Source organism: Cottoperca gobio, chromosome 19 (assembly GCF_900634415.1).
Source record: "Cottoperca gobio chromosome 19, fCotGob3.1, whole genome shotgun sequence".
Classification (NCBI taxonomy): domain Eukaryota; kingdom Metazoa; phylum Chordata; class Actinopteri; order Perciformes; family Bovichtidae; genus Cottoperca; species Cottoperca gobio.
The window spans coordinates 15483817-15505803 of record NC_041373.1 but is presented as its reverse complement, the minus strand read 5'-3'; the positions used below and the strand labels follow the sequence as shown (position 1 = coordinate 15505803).

At 38.3% G+C, this 21987-nt stretch overlaps 2 protein-coding genes across 6 annotated transcripts in view; both read right to left on the bottom strand.

The window, feature by feature from the left end:
* Nucleotides 1–3388, bottom strand: part of LOC115024742 (myosin phosphatase Rho interacting protein) — a 43865-nt gene extending 40477 nt beyond the window's left edge. The window contains 2 exon segments of the mRNA XM_029456564.1: nt 64–141; nt 2576–3388. Of these exon segments, the coding sequence (XP_029312424.1) occupies nt 64–141; nt 2576–2695 (198 nt within the window). The 5' untranslated portion in view covers nt 2696–3388.
* A 1657-nt stretch (nt 3389–5045) lies between these two features.
* Nucleotides 5046–20977, bottom strand: LOC115024577 (actin-binding LIM protein 1-like). Of its 5 annotated transcripts, XM_029456314.1 has the most exons (20): nt 20936–20977; nt 17787–17930; nt 15713–15896; nt 15496–15611; nt 13697–13823; nt 13497–13590; nt 12951–13038; nt 12764–12822; nt 11906–11983; nt 10961–11131; nt 10360–10389; nt 10116–10245; nt 9883–9972; nt 8747–8794; nt 8376–8440; nt 8036–8081; nt 7916–7923; nt 7600–7677; nt 6499–6579; nt 5046–6198 (listed from the first exon to the last, which is right to left on the bottom strand). In XM_029456314.1, the coding sequence occupies exons 1-20, from the start codon at nt 20946–20948 to the stop codon at nt 6085–6087; spliced, it is 1764 nt and encodes a 587-aa protein (XP_029312174.1). In that variant the 5' UTR covers nt 20949–20977; the 3' UTR covers nt 5046–6084. The 5 variants fall into 5 exon arrangements, with proteins under 5 accessions (XP_029312174.1, XP_029312171.1, XP_029312170.1 ...); XM_029456311.1 differs by lacking the exons at nt 5046–6198; nt 6499–6579; nt 10360–10389 and having other exon boundaries at nt 7473–7677; XM_029456310.1 differs by lacking the exons at nt 5046–6198; nt 6499–6579; nt 10360–10389 and having other exon boundaries at nt 7473–7677; nt 8036–8071.
* Between the last annotated feature and the right edge of the window lie 1010 nt (nt 20978–21987).

Below are 21987 nucleotides of genomic sequence, written 5' to 3'. Positions count from 1 at the left end.
GAGACAAAACTATGTTCCATTCTGAACATAGTAAGTTTCAAGTCCAGCAAAGAAACCACTTACCCGAGATCTGTGTAACGGATTGTCAAAATTAGTTCCCTCTGGTGCCAGCAGCAACCATCCTCCATAAATAGGTTTTGCCTGGTGGGGGGGGGGAAAAACACTATTACAGTTTTGAAAGCAAACACTAAAAACAGGTACATTAACAGTTAAATTGTGCACATTTGAATTCATTGTAGATATAACTGGAGGCTGGTCCCAAGGTAAGGCTTCAAATTGTGTCCCAATATCTGACAGGATTGCACAAACACACACACGCACAAACACATTTTAGTTAAACTCTAGAAAAGGTGTGCATTAGTCACTAGCTCTCTTAAATTTGACTGCTGGCTGTTTTCCAGAGCGCCATGCTGCCCTGAAAAAAGAAAAGAAAAAAGGAAAGGCTAACACACATGATTTTCCCTCTGATCCTCTAAGTGGGTGGACTGGTGGGTGGACTGGTGAGTGGGTGGAGGGGGCAGCAAGAGGCATAAGTTAGCAAGAAAAACAGCGGATGAGAAACAGGAGAGAGAATCCGTACAGAGCCTGAGAGCTTTTGTGGCTCCAGATTTGCAATTCAAACTTGTACTGAGAAATGCAAGTTGGCCTGGCAGTCTTTCTTAAATCGTTCTGGAACGTACTTGAACTTCAGCCATACTAGTAGTCAGCATTTGTTTGCAGAGCCAAAAAAGCCCTGCATAAGCACTGCAGGGTTTTGTGTACAGGGGAACACATTTTACTAAATATGTTTACGCTCAAATCTCCCCTACACCTAAAGAGCTTAACAAATTAAGTACCTTACGTAATCCAACTGCGCTCCCAAGTCTGTGGAACAACAGTCTACAAATCAAGTTGAAAAGCTCTGACATTTACAGCCGCATGGCACCTCTGTGTCGCTCCATCAGTGGTTCTGATTACAGTCATAACTTCATCCCATGTAAAGCCAAGTATAATCCACCTTAAAATCCTCTTTCGCTTTGATTATACGAGGCCCAGCATATTTCTCAGCTCAGTGACTTTGTAAACAAAATGACATAATAGGAATTTTCAATCTGAAGTCCCAACTGTAACCTTGGAGAGTCAAGACTTTGTGCTGACTTGCAAGAGAAATAACATCCAACTCTTAAAAGACAACCTAAGAGCGGTCGGGGATTTAAAAACAACTCAAAATTGAATGAGAAATTGATAGTGTTCTTGAGAATTGATACATTATTACAAATCATAATGTTGCGATACTGAAGTGTGTTGATATGTTCTTACATACCGAAAGAATGGCCCCGTACAGATGAAACTAAGTTATTTGATAACGGGACTGCGGGAAAGAACAGCAAGTGTTGAGAGGGAATCACACCAATACTGGGACACTGGCTTCTTCCTTGCCTCCGTCTAAAGCCCAAGGAGAAACACTGAGACCGACTACATCCCAACTCTCCTCACATGATCTGACAGCAACCCCAATGGTAAGTCCTCCCAAGAGAGAGAAATAGACGAGATGAATCTAGGTCATTTTTTACCCTTCAATGGTTCAGTGGTTAAATGGAGGCATTTGAGTGTGTTCATTTTGCAATGGTCCCCAAACGTCTTGTTACCACACATCATAAATGACCGTGTAATACTGCACCAATAGCGTTGGGCTTTGAGTGGTGAATTGGTGGTCCATCATTTTAAAGGAATAATGGAAATATGACCAAGATGAGATTTACAGGCCTTCAGGATCTCCAGTAACAACATATCTAGCCTGTCCTGGGTCTTCAGTCTCTAATGATAACCTTTCACTGGTTTCATAAGGTTGATAGCAAGTGGGTCTGAAATACCACTGAGAAAGAACAAATAACCCCCGAGACTCCATTCCAACAGAGGAGCCATTGGTCACGATGGAGGAAATTACAGGAAAATGTGTACAACTTCAGCTCGATGTTAGTCCTCACCCAGCCATGATGAAGACATTACCGACTGAAGAAGCACCAGAGGAGTCATCATGTAAACAGCTTGGATACTGGGGACTCTTGAACTGTCCCGTTAAACAGCTTACCAAAAGGAATGATCACGCCAGAGGCCAACAGAGTTCAGTGTGCCCTGATGCCACCATTCACAAGCTGATAATGTCAACAGCACAGTTTCTTTATTTCAGGATTAATATGGCAATGATTGTCAGGAGTGAAATACCAAAGTTGTGGCAAAGAATAAGACTAAACCAAAAGGAAGCTATATCTATGGCATAGGACCAACTTTAAAAAAGAATCTGTATCCCAAATAACTCAACAGAAGCAGTTGATAGAAGGCTACTGTGCTGGAAGGCATGGAGCTGGATGGAGCTATATCGGCATGAAATGAGGTCAATATGCGCCCTTGGGCTGGAAACTAATTATGTCCAATTAACCTAACCTTTGCACTTCATGGTCTATTGACACACGACAAACCATTTGAAATGTGCACATCAGACGGAGAGATAACAACAGGGTGTCACTATATCATTAGGTCACATAGACAACATAACACGTATGACATTATTAAAGATATATATATATATATTCACCTGATTTAAGTCTTCATCGTTCAGCAAATGTGATTCTCTGGGCTTGAAGCAGTTCTGGCATTTATTTTTGTTAAAAATGTTGGCTTGAAATTTCCGACAAGGATTGTCTTTGAATGACATGGTTGAAGGAAAAGGCGACAAAAATCCAAGAAGTAAAAAAAAAAAAATAATAATAATAATCAATTCTCGCAGCCAAATGAGTTGGAGTTAACGTGATGCTGGCGAAATATGATAGGACAACTTTCTAAAACAAACAGAAGAAGCGTGTAGTCCATTAAAAAGGTAAGTTGTTCACCTGTCCTGGGTTACCTGAGGCGGTGAATAACCTCTTGTTAAGTGATATCTATGATAGTCATCTTGCGCGAGCGGTCGCCTCCCGCAGTAAACATTGACCTGCTAACTTTCGTTGTAGTGTTACAGGCTCACTAAGAAGTTGTCAACTAATTCTTCCAAAGCGCAGACAGGTGTGCGCCGTATTTTCCTTAATTACGTCCTCCAACGAGGTGTCGACGTTTCACAGGTGACCCTCTGGGCCTCGAGAACACTGCAAAGGTCCCGTCAGCCTCCATCGGGCGAAACGGCTCTACCGAGGGAGGGAGTCCACTTTGGCCCCTCTCTCTCTGTCTTTCTATCTAACAAGTGATACCGCGTTCATCGCCGTTGAATCTCAACGCTTCTAAAGTCTGCCTTCAACGCCAAACACCGTTATCCAACTTAAAAATCGCCATTGACTCGGCTGTCATGCCGTTGGATCCATAGCGTCGGGTCTCGCTCGTCGTAGCACCGTTCCCGCTGGCACTGGTACGCAGTCTGCGGTTGATGTTTTCGATTAAAAAAAAAAAACCCTCGCTTGGGCCAGTCGGGGAGGTGGTCAGGAGAGAGTGGAGTAGTGAGTGACAGCAACCTCGACCAATCACACACGCCCACAACCGAGCCCCGTGCGTTAACTGTCCAATAGAAAGCCTCTAAAATCTCCAACGGTTTCGCTCAAGCTAGGTGGGCTTTAAAGAGCTCATGATAACAAAAACAACAACTTCTATGTAAAACTGTGATGTTATCTATATTAGCCTGAGCTAATATTTTTCATTCCAAACTGAAAAGACATACATTTATTCAGGTTACCCTCGTTATTAGTCATAATGTTTCTTTAGCTGGTATTTTTTATTTGTTTTGTGTGGTGTGGTAATCCTTAAAATCCACAGGATTTGTTTTATTTTTTCAACATTGATTTTATTTTTATAATAAAAAGTGTTGTCTAAGATGAAAATTATACACGCTAAATTGAGGCTTTACTAGGTAAAGATATTTGATAAACATGATAACGCCTTGATTATTTGACATTTTATGGAGTGTGTGTATACACTAATCTAAAGCCATACAATGCACTTTACACACTTTACTATATCTTAAATGTTAAGTAGCCTATGTATTCCCTTTGAAATTCAACTTTAGTAGAATTACTTAATTTGATATTTTGGATAACAACAGATGAGTAAATATAACGCAAAAAGCATGAATGTTATACATCTTTTGATGATTTAATATGCTTACATCTGTCTTATTATTGGGTCTATTAAGTTACAAAGGAAGGCCAATTTCACGCCACTACTACTACTACTACTACTACTACTACTACTACTACTACTACTACTACTACTACTACAGTTTGATAGATGCAAGTAAAGAAAAAGAATGTCTCAAATATATTGCTCAAATACAGGCTTAAAACAAAGCCTGACAAATGTTCAATATAAAATTAGAAAGCCATCCTGAAGTGGTGTTTTGATTCCAGGCTCCAGAGCACCATCTGTTGGTCTTAAATTGCCAATGGCTGGGTCCAAGAGAAAGAGAAAAGAAAACATGTTGTACTATTATGTCAAAGCCAAATCAAATAGGAATGTATGAGTGAAAGACAGCAGGTGAAGCTACGTCAGGGATTGGCTGGTTTTATGAGTGAAAATATGATTTTGTGACGTTATGAAAATGTGCTTGTATTGGAAATTTGAATTACTGCATTTATCTCACAAATTAAATTCATGACAATTTAGCAAAAGGTTATCAAAAGTCATGGAAGATATTATAATGAACTACTGCAGCGGGTGAGTGTGGAAACTCATACACTTTGGTTGTACTCAGGAAAGTCGGGTAATTATTAGAATTTCAGTTACTTCATAGTCAAGATTATATTTCTAATAATTATAGATTCTGATATTTACATTCTAACAGAAAGAGTATTCATCATGAAGGTTTCTCTGCAGAGTATAGGAAACAAGATTAAAATATCTGTTATTGCCAGATTCATTAAAGTGTTTGTTTCTTCTGTTTAATCTTCCAAGTTGTTGATCTTAAATGGAAGATTCTCTTGGGAGATGCACCAAAAAAACTGAAATTATGCAGAGAAATATGGCCTCATCGTGCATAACCAACCTCATTCTGTCAATAAAGCCACATTCATTTACTCAACTTGTAAGAAGTGCAACATTTTATTTAGGGCGCTTGAGGTGGTGTGCTGGGACAGCAGTGTGAAGGTAACGTGTACAGTGATCAGTCAGAGGAAAACAACAATACATTTAAAATCATCTTAATCATTCCTTCAACAGCACATTTCAGTGACTATTTAGTAACATCTAAAAGTTGCCTTTCCAACATTGAGAATCAAGCGAATATCAGAAACATAATATGACGTAGAAGAAGCATTAAAGAGTCATTTAACAGCTTGTATCAGAACTACATGTTGATGACTATACATGTCATGTACCCAATCACTGCACCAGACATCAGGTATCATGACGTATTATTCAGAAAGGGTAATAATAATGATCTACAAAGGCTTTAAATTAGGACACGTTAACTTTAAGCAGATTAAGTAGACGCCAGAAATACCCAAACCACTCTCAAACTCTGTAAGGCTGCAACTATTATTATTATGCTGCCAAAATATTTTAAAAAGCATTAGTTCCTCTGAAAAATGTTGTTTCTGATCATAATCCAAGGTTTTGCACGATCACTCTACACTAAATGAGTCGAGTGGAAACATAACAGCAATTGTTTTGAGGTTAAGTTTGGGTTAGGTTGTCTCTGGCATCACAGAGGAACATGTTATGTTCTTACTTTTCACTTTAGGGCATGCTATAAATAAAACACGCCACACTACCTGTTGCATTTACAATGAATAGAGATAAATTGTAAACAGCTGAATCGTCCAATATGAACGTAATCCCTGGGGAGACGGGGCTGATTTAGGAAAAACAAAATAATAATGGCTGATAGTGAAGCCACTATAGCAAGTTGAGTTCTCATGTTCATATCTGCTTTAAGGTATTATACATTTGAACATTTTAACATTATTCTTTACAATTACCTACATAAACTAACTGGGGAAAACAATATTGTGTCCAGTTCTTAGACAAGAAATGTCTAATGTTTGTGTCAAATGCAAAGGAATAAACATAAGGGGTCATCAGAACTCTACTGCGTGTTAACGAGTAAACACACGCAGAAGGCAGCATTTAGAAGAGTTTGGCCCTCTTCTTCATGCCATTACGTTTCCACAGTGGAAGTATGTTGAATTCATGGATCTCCATGCCAAAGATCTCGAAGAATGAATGCGGGGATAGGTGACGCTGCAAAGGAAAGCAGGAAAGAATAACATGGACTGTGTAAAATCAGTTTGGTGCTTTTCTTAATCTAAAATTAAACTGTTATTAAGGAAAACCTTTCAGCAGATGATGCCACTGTCAAGGAATTCATCAAAATCAAAGTAACTTTTAGCCATGGTATGTGTAGTATTTTACACAAGGTCTAGCATTTATTTAAAAAACGAAGGCAAACTTCAATGTGCAGTGAAGGTGTTATGTTTTATTGAGCAAATGGCAATTACAGTGTGTTGAGCCAGTTCAATAGAAGTGCTTTTCTTACTGTACCTCGAGTCTTGTTCTGTCAACATCCCTGGGAAGCTTCACTCGGCCTCTACTACTAACTGCGAGCAGTTCATACGGGTAGACCTTGACAAAACAAAGACTGGTTGAGAATGCTGTATAAGTTGATTAGTGCACATGCTACACCTGAACACAATCTTTTGTTTGGTTACGCTACAAGATATTGAGATACATATGGAGTTAGAACATCATGTACTCTGCAAATATGCATCTTGTATAACCACTGCACAGTTAAATATATAATAAGATGTATATAGTACGGTGGCCATGAGGGTCAAAACACTACAAACTCTCCAGAAAGAACCAGCTTTTATGAAATGTGTTTCTGCAAAATGTGTTTCTGAATTGTTGTTGCGTTTTGACCCTCATGGCCACCGTAAAATATAGCATCTATCCATCCATCTATCTATCTTTATAGATATATATATATATATATATATACAGTATATATATATATATATATATATATATATATATATATATATATATATATATATATATATATATATACTGTATATATATATATATATATATATATATATATATATAATATATATATATATACAGTATGTATATATATATACTGTATATATACTGATATATATATCTGTATATATATATATATATATATATATATATATATATAATACTACTATCTATATATATCATATATATATATATATATATATATATATATATATATACTGTATATATATATACTACTGTATATATATATATATATATATATATATACATACTGTATATATATATATACAGTATATATATATATATATACATATACAGTATATATATATATATATATATTACAGTATATATATGTATATATATATATATATATATATATAGATGAAGAATATGTTTCTATTAGCCTTTGTCAAAACACTTTGTGTATTTTCACATGTGTTTTTATAAAGAAAGTATAATTAGAAAGTCATCCTTGAAACCTGTATTCTGTCATTTGTATGTAGTATTTGTTATTCTGGCATGCAGTCTTGTAAAGGTGCTTTTATGTACAGGACACGATTAAACCTTTGCAGTGCGTTCACATGAAAATACAAACAATACTTGCTTTGGTTCCGACAGATTAGGCATAGACACTCCTCTGTCCATTCGTGATAATGGATGCTGATCGTCATAGATGAGCTACAGAATGAAGCAAACACGTGCAATGTGGGGAAATGTCCCGGCAGGGATTAATCACTTCAAATCTGAAATTACTGCAAGTAAAGTATATCTATAAAATGTGTGGTTAAAGAGTTATGTAATATGTGCAACATAATTATTAATGAAGAGATCTGCAAGCTGAGCCTATCTTCATAAAACATGCTCATGCAGGCGATGAGCGAAGGATTCAAGATCACATGACGTTGTTCTCACATACCTTAAAGTCTGGAAGGCCGGAGGAAAGGTAAAGAACAAGCAACACAAATTAATTTCATCTGAGTTAATATTGTGGAGATTAAAAACATCCACGATGAATAATAAAGATCTAAATACTCACCTCTGAATCTGTCACTGCTGTAGTGAGAGTAATCAGCTGAACGTGGCTTAATGAGAAGAACGAAGGAAAAGAGAGGAAACATCAACAACAATTGTTAATTCTATTCAGAAAGAAACCCTCATATAGTTTCTTTAGTTTGTTTCTAGAGCTACCAAAACATAAAGGATGTGATTATTTTGTCGTTGGTCATTATGAGTTGTGTCGTAATCTAAATAATCTGAGAGCCTGGCTTCCAAATGATGTATATTTGCACTAAACTCAGAATGAAAGGAATGTCACTTAATAGCATTACGCAATAATTCTAGAGAGAGAATTAGGTATCAGTGATTGTTGCTCTTACCGGATTGAGGCCGTTGCGACCGTATCCAGGCAAAGAGGATGTTGGGGATGTGGAGGAATTTGGATCTTTGTGAAAGTGAGACAGCAGACAGATTAACTCCTCGTGAGGCACTTTACAGCCAGACTTAGATCTGACTTACTAAGAAGAATATACCTCGCTGGAGTCTTTTCTTAGCCTTTTCTGCTAACTGTTCTGTAAAATAGACTTCTCAGTACCGATCTATTTTTATATTTACAACAAAATGGCATAAGTAGGTACTACTGTAAACATTTCCACAACGGAGATAACAATCAGCAGCTTTAAAACTAATATTTACCACAAGAATTGACTTTTAAAAAGGTGGCTTGAAAGATGAAAGTGTCCTATCGTACCTTGCTGTTTATAAATTGGAGGCCTTCTGTACATGTTGAAGCCTTCGTCTGCGGATAGAGAAGAATGCAGCGTCAGCGTTTATTATAAAATATCACACGGCAGAACCAAAGTAATATGTCGTTAGTAATAACCTACTGCAGTGCCCCATTTTTCTCTTTCAATGTTTTAACATCATCAAAACATGCATTAAAATGTGATTCTTTTGTTGTTTGTTTGTGTTTGCAGGACCACAATCAGTATAATGTATATGTATGTGTTTGTATGTATATGTGCAATATTTGTAGTGACCTTAAAACAGGCCAGAACATCAAAAAGGTTTGGTAGAACTTTTCTTAAATGAAATTAAATGGTGAGTTTCAGGATTGATCATCAAGATATATATACATATACATCTATAGAATATAAACACACGTAATCATACAGGAACTAAGGCTGTGTGGGTTGTGAGTGATTCTCAGTTCCCACCAAAAAACACATGCCAGCGATTACTGCTGAGAGCTTGTCATACTTCATCCACACACACACACACACACACACACACACACACACACACACACACGATGAAACAGGCTTCACTGCTATAAATAGGCTGCAGAGGAATGTGTGAGTGAAGTCGGGAACAGGCACAGGAATATTTACTTATTTAATCAATCAAACCACTTTTATAAATACCTACTTTGATCTAGATTTATGCAAAGGATTACTTTTTTCAGTGGAAGAATTTAGTGAGCGGGGGGGGGGGGGGGGGGGGGCGGCAGAACAAGGGAAAAGGAAAAGTACAGTGAAGTCAAATGTGCAAAATGGGAAAAGAAAGGAGGCTGGGGGGGGTGTGTTTCTGTCGGGTGTTGCTGTTTTATCTCCTGCAGTAAGAAATATGAAAAGAGTCTGCGTGGGCGACTGACCACTAGATGGCTCAACGTTTCCAACAATAAAGTGAATCACATCTCTGCGCCGTCCTTTCTATAAATTCCAACTCTGGCTCTAAACCAGCTTGTGTGTTTTCTTTTAGTAATGTTGGTGTTGCAAACAATGGTAGTTCTGCTATTAAATATAAGTGTTAGATAGGAAAGGTAAGGCGACATCAGGAGGTGAGAAGGGATGCAGTAAAGGGTATCAGAAGAGCAGGGGGTCTTACCTTTGGTGTGAGGGACAAAGTGTTGGCATAAAGGGGAAGTGGGGCATGTGTCATTGGTGCCAGATAATAAAGAGGGAGGAAGCATCGGTCCTGTTTGTTATTCCACGAAAGAAGTGGAAAGAGGAGGTGTGGAGGTAGAGATACAGTAAAACAGAGGAAAAAGTGAGCAGAGGAAGGTTAATGTCTTGACTAAGGTGATAAGACATCATTTTACTTTTGTGCACTTCCCTCACCTGGCCGGTGGAAGTGTTGTGGTGATCTGGACAGAGTCGGAGTGTAGCTGTGACGGTTGTGCATTGAATGAACTCCAAAAGACCCGTGACTTGTCGATGTTGGTATGCACTTTCTGACTTCAAAACTCTCCTTGAAACACAACAAATCAAAATGAATTTGTGTGTTGAATACGTATGATTTAAATGGGCACATACTGTATGTCACCTGTCTACCTTAATTAAAGTTAATACAACACATATTTACCTCTGTGGTTTCAGATACATTTCTTGGTGACTAAATCAGAACGACAGAGGAAGAAAAATAAATGTATGAACCAGAAAGAAACACACAGTGTCGACACTTCAGGTGAAAACCTTGTAGCTCCAAACTCGTCTGATATGAACAAGAAAAACAACCACGGTGCATCTTTTAAAATGATTTATAAGATGTATTATTATGTATTATATTCTAAACTTTTGTAATCCTTGGAGTTATTAGGTGTTCACATGAAGACAGACGTGTGGAAGTAGGAAACAAAAGGAATTGATTATAAAGGCACTTTTAGCAAATTGGCATGTTCTAAGTAACCTGACACAGGCGTTCAATGACACCGTTAAAAGACACTGACCACTTGCAAACGTTCTCTGATTGTATTTTTAAGTTGCTCTTTAAGAGAATCAGACATGTAAGTGAAGAGTAAGTACCCTGTTTTAATGTAAAAGCACTTTTGCTCCAAAACACACTTTAAGACAAATCATTTTACACAATAAAAGTCTTTGCATTTTGGGCCAAACTGTCAGAACAACAAGACAAGAAACACCAACACAATGACACAAACATGTCACAGGATACAACTTAAAGTTACCTCTGCAGGGCTTTGTCTGTCCTGTCTCTTGCCTTTGTTGTCCAAAGTAGATGAGTTGCTGTTCGCAGTCTTATAAGACATCATATCAGGATGCTCTATATCATATATAGCCTTGACTCTGGGAATGGCTGCTAAGTCTCGGTAATCAATGATCTCATTATCTACTTTTGCCTGGGACCAGGACAGGGAGGAGAGAGGACAGGGGGTGAGGAGGACACAGAAGGCAGAAGGAGCAGACAGCATGGGTTACGTCAGCTGGAAGGTTGCTTATTACTTGACTTCAGGGAGGAATGAAACTTTAATCCCACATCACCAAAACAGTCCGACTTTGGCACATGAAGTGGACACATTAACAATATCTGTAGCCTGTTTCTGTTTCACTATATGAATTACTTCTCAGGCTTTCAAGTATAAGAAAGGTAGGTCGTTTTTGGCTCATATTTTGAGATGTTTTGATGGGCGGGGGGTGGGGAAGGTTTATTCCACACAATTAAACAACTGGATCCTAATAGACTGGATGAAGGAAACAAAAAGGACACCGAAAGCTTGATTTTGTAATCAAATTCAATCAGAATTTCCAATGAATTCAAATTGATGAAGCAAAATACATTTAAATTCCTGATCAATGTGTGGTTGCTCTTCGTTATTCAACCACAATTGAAATCGAATTCTTCTTCCATAACATTAAAACTAGTTCCGATCAGTCAAGGTGAAGTAAAAAAAATGTTTACAGAGTTTTTTTTTAAGGTTTAATGTTTTTTTTCCCACATCGGCTATTTTCCTAAAATATTCGTCTTTATTTAAACAAAAGAAAGATCTTGCAAGAGAGACACTTTGTCCATGCGACTCCCCTGTATAAATAAAGGGTAAGGGAAATGTAAAATCAAGCCACGGTGAATTGTGCACCATGGAAGGTGTTACGCGGATGTTGTCACCAGAACTTACATAGATGGTTCGACCAGGACTCCCCGGAGTGCACGAGCCCGGCCTGGAGCAGGAGCTTTCAGATGACGATCTAGTGGGCTAAAAGAAAAAACACAGCTTTTAGTTTGACTGAGAAACTTCCTGTTTCAGATCCCTACACACACACAACTCGGTCCTTGATCATAATGCAGCAGAGCACAGCGTGAGCCTGGCATCATGCGAGTTTATGTGCATTGTTCCATATTGTAATAAAACACCTTTATTTGTACCGAACAATGAAATCAGCCAGACTTTTGTTTTGCATACTAACATCATACTTTGGTGTATATTACTGTAAATTGTGCAGTTACTAGTAGATGACAGGAATAGCCAAGCAAGCATCACGGTCAGCATTAACAGTTCATACAGCTGATTTGTTTTTAAAAGCTTATGCATTAAATATAATATACAGTATATTGCACTTACTATACTGCACAGGTGCTCTACAAATTAAAAGCTCCTCTTAATAATTCTTGGATGCAAAAATTCAACTTTTAAGAAGTCTTCTTTGCTTCCTTGAACCAGCACACACAACAGCTGATTGGCCAAAGTGTTGCATGTGAAACAAGCGAGTGCGGTTAATCTCAAAACGTGAGATTACAGCCTGCTCACTCACACCAGCGCAAACGGCACGCCAGCTCACAATATTGACCTTCAGTATTTGTCGGGGGAAAAAGAAATCAAGAGAAGGAGTTTTTGGTCTGCTGACCTGGGGAGGAAGAGAACGTGTGAGGACAGCGACGTGCACAGATGTCCCCTTTGTTAACAACAGTCACACCAGCTGGATGTTAACAGGTATTCTGAGGTATTCTGAGACGTGTTAAGTTAACGATGTCTTACCATGTAACTGTCCTCAGTTCTGCTGCCGCTTCTGCAGTCCGGGTGCCAAACTGTTGATCCTGTGAAGGATTTCAAAAGAAACGCACAGTTTACACAAGTGGATAGAAATGAGTTTGCAAATTGAACATTAAATATTCATCCACCGTATATGCAGGTACATTCATCCATACGTCTTCCTCACACTGACCTTGCAGAAACATTTCTTCCCCTTCTTTGAACATTTTGTCACATCGGCTGCATCTTGCGCAGCTGGGGTGATAATGTTTCTCCCCTGCCTACGGATGATGAGAAAGGCTTATTACCAAGAACAAAAATGTATATATAAAAGTCAAACCCTCCACCTTTCTGGATGTGGGGACCTACTTCAAATATCTCCTCAAATCACAATTATCTTCTAATAATTATAAATAGAATTTCTCTCTGATATGGGTTTTCCACTTTTTTCTCCCACTTTGAAAAATCCAAAATCTATGTCTATGCAAATGTACTCAAACAGTTAGAATAAGAAAACAAATTGACAATTCGGTCAAGATGATTTGTCAAAATAAAAGTTAGAAATAGGTTCAATCATATAATTGGTTCAGTTTTTTTGCACCTGTCATAATAAATGTGTGAGAACACTGCCGTCAAGTCATATTTATAAAGTCTGAGGTAAAAAGAAAAAGGACTTTGGAGAAAGTGATGCAAATATAAATACAACATGTACTCTTCAGTGAAAGTAAAGATGTCTCACCTCCAGGACTTTCCCAGTTATAAACTTCTGACATGCTTCACATTTTTCCCCAAACTGAATCTGGTAGTCCCTCTCACAATAGGGAACGCCATCCCTGAAAAACAAGACGCTTAATATTACAATCTTTTCTGTGTGTTAGTTAGAGAGGTAGAGAAAGGATTATGAATAAGAGAAGGTATAAATGAGAGATTTGTATTTACTTGCTGATATATTCTCCGCTCAGCACTTTCCTGCAGGCTTTACACTTGAAGCAGCCAAGGTGCCACTGGCCCCCCAGCGCTAACAGAGCCTGGCCATTCTTGATGTCCCTACCACAGCCAGAGCAGTCTGAGAACACACACACACACACACACACACAGACACACGTTCAGTGTGTTACCTACGACGGGGAACTGAAGCCGTTATTTATGCTGTCTCAAAGCCACCAGATTCCATTGTCAAAAACAGTAATTTTCCTGGAGATGCTGGTCTACCACTGCCTTAATCGGTTAGTTAGTTAGAGTTATTGTGTGACTTTGGTGTTTTAAAGGGTTAGTTCGTAAGCACCAAAGTCCCACAATAACACAAACAAACTAACCAAATGAGTCAGCTGTAGAGGAGCAACTGCGGTGTTCTGCGAGGAAAAATTACTATTTTTGTCAATGGAGTCTGGTGGCTTTGAAGAGAGCATAGATAACGGCTTCAGTTCCCAGTCGGACAGGATTGTCTGGCGGCAAGGGTACAGCCGTGAAAACATTCTAAATATAGTGGACGCTTAAACTGTTATTGTTTTTTTTAGCTGTCTAAAATAAGTTGTGTTGCCGCCCCCGTCCTCTGTAGTACATTGCTTAGATTCCATGTCGTAACTCCTGTCTGTTTCTCAAAACTGGGGTCGTGCCGAACGCCATCCACTGTAGGTTACACACTTACTATGGATAAGTGGCCTACCTCAAACAACACAAATTCAAACACTGGACATCCGAACAGGCTGTTGCCTTTAGTTTAAAGTGTTTTGATAAGACGTAATAAACTGAATGCATTGGGCCCACCTTTCCGTACAGTCCTAAAGAGAGGTCTTCTTAATCCAGAGGCTTGATGAGTCTTGATCCTATTAATCCCTGCCCCTATATATAGTTTACAGGTAAATAAGGTCAAGTGAGAGTAGATTTCTTTTGTATCTCTTAGTCCGCACTGAATCATTGACCTGGCAGGATCCCAGGGACAAGATCGGATTCTCAAGGTAATGTAATGCAATGTAATGCAATGTAATGTAATGCAATGTAAGGTAAAGTAATGTAAGGTAATGTAATGCAATGTAATGTAATGCAATGTAATGTAAAGTAATGCAAGTAAGGTAATGCAATGTAGGGTAATGCAATGCAATGTAATGTAAAGTAATGCAATGTAAAGTAATGCAATGTAATGTAAAGTAATGAAATGTAAAGTAATGCAATGTAAAGTAATGCAATGTAATGTAAAGTAATGCAATGTAATGTAATGCAATGCAATGTAATGCAATGCAATGTAATGTAATGCAATGTAAGGTAATGCAATGTAATGTAATGTAAAGTAATGCAATGTAAGGTAATGCAATGTAATGTAAAGTAATGCAATGTAATGTAAGGTAATGCAATGTAATGTAAAGTAATGCAATGTAAAGTAATGCAATGTAATGTAAAGTAATGCAATGTAATGTAAGGTAATGCAATGTAATGTAAGGTAATGCAATGTAATGTAAAGTAATACAATGTAAAGTAATGCAATGTAATGTAAGGTAATGCAATGTAATGTAAGGTAATGCAATGTAATGTAAAGTAATACAATGTAAAGTAATGCAATGTAATGTAAAGTAATGCAATGTAATGTAAAGTAATGCTTGCCAATGGTCAGTGCATAATCCACTGTGAGTATGTCTGCATGGAATCAAAGTTTTGGGACTGTTTTAAAGCTTCATTAATCAATATTTTTGATGTGAACACTGGATCAAATGTAAGTTAATGTAATGTAAGTGTGCACTTACTATTGGAACAGCTGATGGTGTTGGGACTAGGAGCAGGAGACACGGGTTGGATACAGCGCTGACAGAGGCAGTTCTTTCCACTAAAGGTGACGCAATCCCCAGCAGGAAAGGGCTGTCTGAGAAACAGAGGAGGCAGACGTGAACCACACAATTCTTTAGAGAACAAATTATTCTGCCTCCAAACTCCTAAACATGTTTTTGTTTTGTTCTCAATTACTTGCAAGCGGTGCACACGAAGCAAACTGGGTGATAGGTCTTCCCCAAGACTGTGACCACCTGTCCCTCCACAAATTCCCCGCAGTTGTTGCAGAGCGTGCCGTGAAGCCTCTGGAAGTCCAGCGGGCAGAGGTAGTCATTGTTCTTCATGAAGAAGCCACTCTGAGCCAGGTCACAGCCACACACTGCACACAGACACACAAACAAGGGAAAGACAGATGACAACACAACACGTTAAAGCTGCAATAATCTTTTAACCCTGTGAAATGTGAGCAGATCAACTAGACCAAATTGTTTGTTTCATAAAGTTCCTGGCCAACTAGCTAAAGATCTCAATTAATACAGCTTTAATGAAACAGACACATGAGAATGTACTAAACACTGCCTCATTCAGAAGTCCTGCTCTAATCTCTTACTTATATTTGTATGGACTAATCCTTCTAAAATATCATCCTTTTGAGTTTTTTCATTGGCTGTATGTGTATTTCTATGTGTTCTTTTATTTTTTTGACAAGGTATGTGTAACTTCTGATAGGATACATCTGTTCTGTATGAATTGGGTCAGTAACTATGAATTAATAGTTTAAATTGTCACCTTTTTGCAGTCAGTAGTAAGTTAGCAACTACGTAATCCACCAAAGGGATAAGGTAAATGCTGTTTGGGCTGTCTGACCTCATGATTCTGCCAGGGTTTCTAAGATGTGCATGTGTTTGACATGTTATTGACGGGGAGGCAGCGTTTCCTCACTGCTTTGTTCGGAGTCATTTGATACCACGCAACCCATTTTCGACACGGTGCCTCTGAACCTGCCCTGACAAAATGCCAAGGACATTGCTGCACCGCTCTATTCCTGTCCTGCGACCATTCACTAACAACTTACTGTACAGGTTTTAATTACATTACATTATCTTTAAGTCTGAATAAAACCTTTACAAACGTGTCGAAATTCATCTTTTTTTCTTGTTTGATAGAAATGACATACAAATAATGTTAATAACTTTCTTCTGATGTTCATAAATGCATAAAGTGAGTGTCTCAGATTCTTAAATGCTTTTATACTAAATCTAACATATTATTGTTTTCACTGTGACAATTATTCCCTCTCTTTCTGCACCAAACATTGAATGTACATTGATAACACCTTGATGGATCATTAAAACAAAAAAAGCATTATTTTAATTCACATTTAATCACATTTAAAGTGAACCACGTTGAGGTAAATTCTGATTCAGTGAACCTCGCCGTGCCGTTCCGTGCTCAGGCCTTCCCACTGTTAAAATACTGCAGGCTCCTCTGCTCTGAAAGTCTCTTTGTTTCCTCGCGCTGTAAACACGTCACATGGGATGAAAGGGCAACGACACGAGAAGCTTGTCTGTTTCGATTAGCGGGGACAATAGCCTAATGAGAAAATATGTTTTCCACAAAACAAAGTAACTCCAATGAATGACTGTCTGACAACGAAGGACCTTCTCACAACAGGCCATTGTAGATGCAGAAAAGTTTGTAATAAATTGAATTTGATGGGACCAGCAAGTTAACTAAAGAATCACCAGCAAGTGCTGCTCAATTGAAAATGAACATACTGAAAATAGGATATTTTAATGCAACCTAAAGGTTAATGTTATTGTGTTGGAAAATACAAAATTCCAATTAAAGATTTAAAATCCAAATTGTACATTAAACCCCACCACTGTAGGCCATTGCTAATGAACAGTACCCGTAGAAAAATGCATTATTAGGTCTGTGATGGGGGCTATCTTCGTCGTTCAAATTGCAAAAGAACAAAGTGACATGGACGTTTCGAATGCAGTTTAATTGGTAAAAATCCATTCATGACATGTTTGTGTACAGAGCAGCCTTATTTTAAGAAGTGATTGGAGCAAAATACAAAAGAAATCAGCCATAACGTGTTTAGTCCACTAATTCATCTCCACTGCACATAAGGAATTCTGTTCATTGGATTGCTCTCAAGTTTTCCAAATGAAGAGAGTCTATGATTAAGCTTACAGGTCTATCCCGACTGTGTGATTGCAGGATTGTCCGAAAGTGTACATATTAAGGGTAGGCTACTCACCCTTGCAGGTAAAGCAGTTTATGTGGAAGTGGCTGGACTGGACTCGCAGCACCCGTCCCTTGCATGGTTCTCCACACCTGAAGCACTGGATGATCCGCCTCCCCCCTGGAGAACACGGGTGGCCGCCATTCTGACCATGTAGCGCTGCAGGAGAGGGAGGAATCATTTAATCAGTTATGTCTTGAGAAATGCATTATCATTGTTTGCCTCTCAGACAGCATGTCATATATAAAGTTATTTTACCGTGCCTGAAAATGCCAAGTCTTGGTCTTTAAAATATTATCTTTTGCCTACTCCTTTAAGAAACTGTCACTCTCAGTTGTAGCCTAACCCTATTTAATTGTTTGCAAGTAGGCTAATTTCGGCACTGTAATGTTTACATACAGAAAGTACTGTCAACATATAGGCCTAATGTTTTATCATACAAGGACAGTTGAAAAGTTCTGAAAATTTTGGGGAAAAACCGGCGACAAGTGTCACAGCCATGCTAGCAGCTCTGTGAGGCTGCTGTACTTTTAGCTAATGCTAAATACTAGCAACAGCATGCTAGCAACAGAATGCTAGCAACAGCATGCTAGCATCAGCATGCTAGCATCAGCATGCTAGCATGCAGCATCAGCATGCTAGCATGCTCACACTGACAATGTTGGCATTCTGCTGTTTAGCAGCTAAAATGTTTACTGTGTTAAATATGGTAAACATTACATAACATGCTAAACTTAGTTAAGTGTGTTAGCATGCTAATATTTGTTATTTAGGAATAAACACAAAGTACAGCCTCAGCTGATGTGAATGCCATTAGTTTTGCTGGTGTTTGCACATATTTTCCAACACTTGCCTGGTCAGTTAATTAAAATACAAACATAAACATTGTCAGTGATTACATAACTGCTTTGATTTGACAGAAACACACACATACAGTCACAGTAATCTGTACAGTGCTTTACAAAGATAGGCTCACGAAGAAGCCATCACTTCTCACAACAACGTCAGTAAGAGTAGGCTATAGCGTTGCCTCTTGTGTGCCAAACCTAGTCTCATATTGTAGCAAGAAGCTCATTCCTTCTCCTTTTGTCTCTTTCATGTTCCTACGGCGGCAGGAGCAGCCTGTACAATTTAATCACAGCCCTACTTGAGAGGTCTTGAATGTGATTAGCAGAAGAGAGAGGGGAAAGAATGTGACACGTTGAGAGCGCTGTGTGGACACCCAGCATACAAATAGATAACTCGATGCATGAGCTTCGTCTTTCCTTTTTTTTCCACTTAGAGTTTTGCGACAAAAACGTCAAAACAAATTCACCTTTTAACCAGATACCAGCAACACAGGATATACCCCTCAGTACCTCTCAGCTGCACTAACATGAATGAGTTGTGTCGAAATGTATTCGACCCAAACAGGAAGAAAGCCTCATACGTACAGCTTGAAGGGGAAAGGTTTTCTAAACTGTTCAGCCTCGTGAATATGGAGTAAATTGAGTCAAGCTCCATCGGTATGTGGCCCCATGTCTGCCCCCACAACAGGAGAGATGAGTCACTATGGTAACAAGCATGAGGTAACAAACTAGATTAAGAGACCATTCTTCCCGAAGGTTAAAATAAAGCTCACTGTAACTGATTGTAATCTCTAGTTAAGTCTGATACATAAATAAATATGCAAACAGCTTCAGTTTTAGAGAAGCAACAAAGGATATAAATGTTACTGTAACTTAGAAATAACTTAGAAAAGACACTGTGTGATAGTAATCACAGAAAATCTGATTTCAGAAAATCGTGTGAGTTGCCAAAATCCCAGTGGGAATGTAACCCGTTGTTTTGGACATGGCACGCCAACAATGACTGAAAATGCAGCCAAACTGGCCCGGTCCGATAACGCCTCAGATATTTGTTAATGACGGAGCTGTGATGCCAACACAACAACATCACATTAATACTCCTACTGTTTAGAGATGTTTTGTTTTGTTGTAGATTGACTGATGGAGTAGGACAAGTTATACATCGTCGTTTTTGTTCTTGTGTAAATGGTAAAACTCAAGTCTTCACGTGGACATATTTTAGGAGTCCAAAAAGTAATCTGCTCTTTCTTGATCTCTCCCAGAATGTGAAGCTGATATGGTGTCAAGTATTAGCAAATGGTAGATTTAGAAAGACAGCAAATAGAGAGAGAAACCTGAGACGGACAGCTAATCTCACAACCCACTATCTCCAGCTATGAAAATCTGCATCTGTGTGTGTGTGTGTGTGTGTGAGGAGTGTGTGAGTTTCTATTTCCAGAATCTTTATGTCGATGTTTAAATATATCTCATTCTAATGTAATGAAATGTTACCCATGCTTCATATACAGTAGGACTTAACCATACAGTTGTTTTTACTGCAAAACAAAATGCGTTTGAATGATATTAGTGTGTTGTATAGACTAAGCTGTATTTAGTCATGCTACTGTATGTGAGCTACTTATTTTCTTTAAAGCTTTCATCGAGTGGTTTTTGGGTACAATGATTGTTACTTGACTTTCTACCGAGTTTGTTGCTTATAGGTATATATAACTAAAATCTCTCGCTGGTTAACCCACGATGATGCGCTACGATTAGCTATAACAGCTGCACTTTTCCCCACTTGGCAACAGTTTCTTACTCCAAATTGAGTTTCTAGATTTGGGAAATGTTTTCAGAATCATTCCTGTTTGTTGGCCAATCTTAAAAGGTCAACTATTAAAAAAAAAAAGACTAAAGCATAAATTCATGTTGTTTAGTTTTCAGAATTTGGATACCAAAGCTTTCACACAGCCAAATATCAAGATTTGTTATGACACTGTACATTATACGACAAGAAGACAAAGTCATATATTCGTTTTGACCTCTAAAACAAGATTGCAAGAAAAAACGCAATAGATAATTTAAAATACGCAAACAGGAAGTAATCCAGTTAGCATAATAATGTGTCACTTTGATTTAGTTCACTTTCTTGGACACAAATGTAATCCTGGAAGAAGCTTTGAGACTTTAAACTGATAACAATGCTAGACTTAATAAGAAGTTGCAAACAAATTATATGTACATGAAGGCAAACATGAAGCACAAGCTGACACACACTCTTTCTCATCCTCTGCCACACACACACACACACACACACACACGCTTAAAAATGTCTACCTTTCTCTTTCATGACAGTTGGTTTCTGCTCGTCAGTGGGAGCGCAGCTCAGAGTGAGGAGAGGAACTAACGGGACTGCTGGTCCAAGAGAAGGGGGTGGTACAAAACACAGAGGGCAGGAGTGTGTGTGTGTGTGTGTGTGTGTGTGTGTGTGTGTGTGTGTGTGTGTGTGTGTGTGTGTGTGTGTGTGTGTGCGCGTGTGTGTGTGTGTGTGTGTTCTCAAAGAGGACAGTATGAGTTGCATTGTTCTTCTGAACCACGACCTAAACCATGCTGAGCAAGAGAACATTTAAAACCCAGACATTTAATGCTGATAAAGTTATATAATGTGTAGAAACATGTTTTGAGGTAAATCGCAGTAACTTGTCAAGCTGTTAAACTCCTTCACATATGGTGATGACATTCAACGAGCAGATAGGGAGGCCTCCCTCACTGAGAACAAAAGAAAGAGTCTGGATTTGAAATGTTTCTATTTGATACTTCACAGGGCTGAACAGACAGTGTGCACAAGTACATTGAGGAGGTTTCAACCTGGACCGCAACATTTGTACTTTTTCACATTTCTTCACTGCCCTGTAATGTACTAAATAGAAACATTTCAAATCCAGGCTGAGTCTGAATCTTTTCTTGCTCTCTGTGTGTGAGTCTTCCCTTGTTGCACGATACTTTCTCGCACCAGAGAAGAAGGAAAACAAAGGACAGTTTTTTCTAGGTGCAGCTTAACCCTTACAAAGCCCTTGTTTATCTATGATGGGGCTGTAGTTCAGAAGGTTACATTACCTGCTGTTGAGATTTCTGACTTTCAAAACTCAGTGTTGCCTCCTAATAAACAGGCTTTTTCTTTAGTCTGCAGTCGCTTAACCTTATACATGAGTCTTGAGTCTCCATATTGTAGTCTGACTGATCAAAAACATTCAATATTATTATATATAAAGAGAAATAGCAACGCCAGACATACTATTATGTATGTGCAACATTATGGTTTGTGGAACAGCTTTATTTCTGTATACCTGTTGGAGATTAATATCATATTGGTACATATACAAAACCAT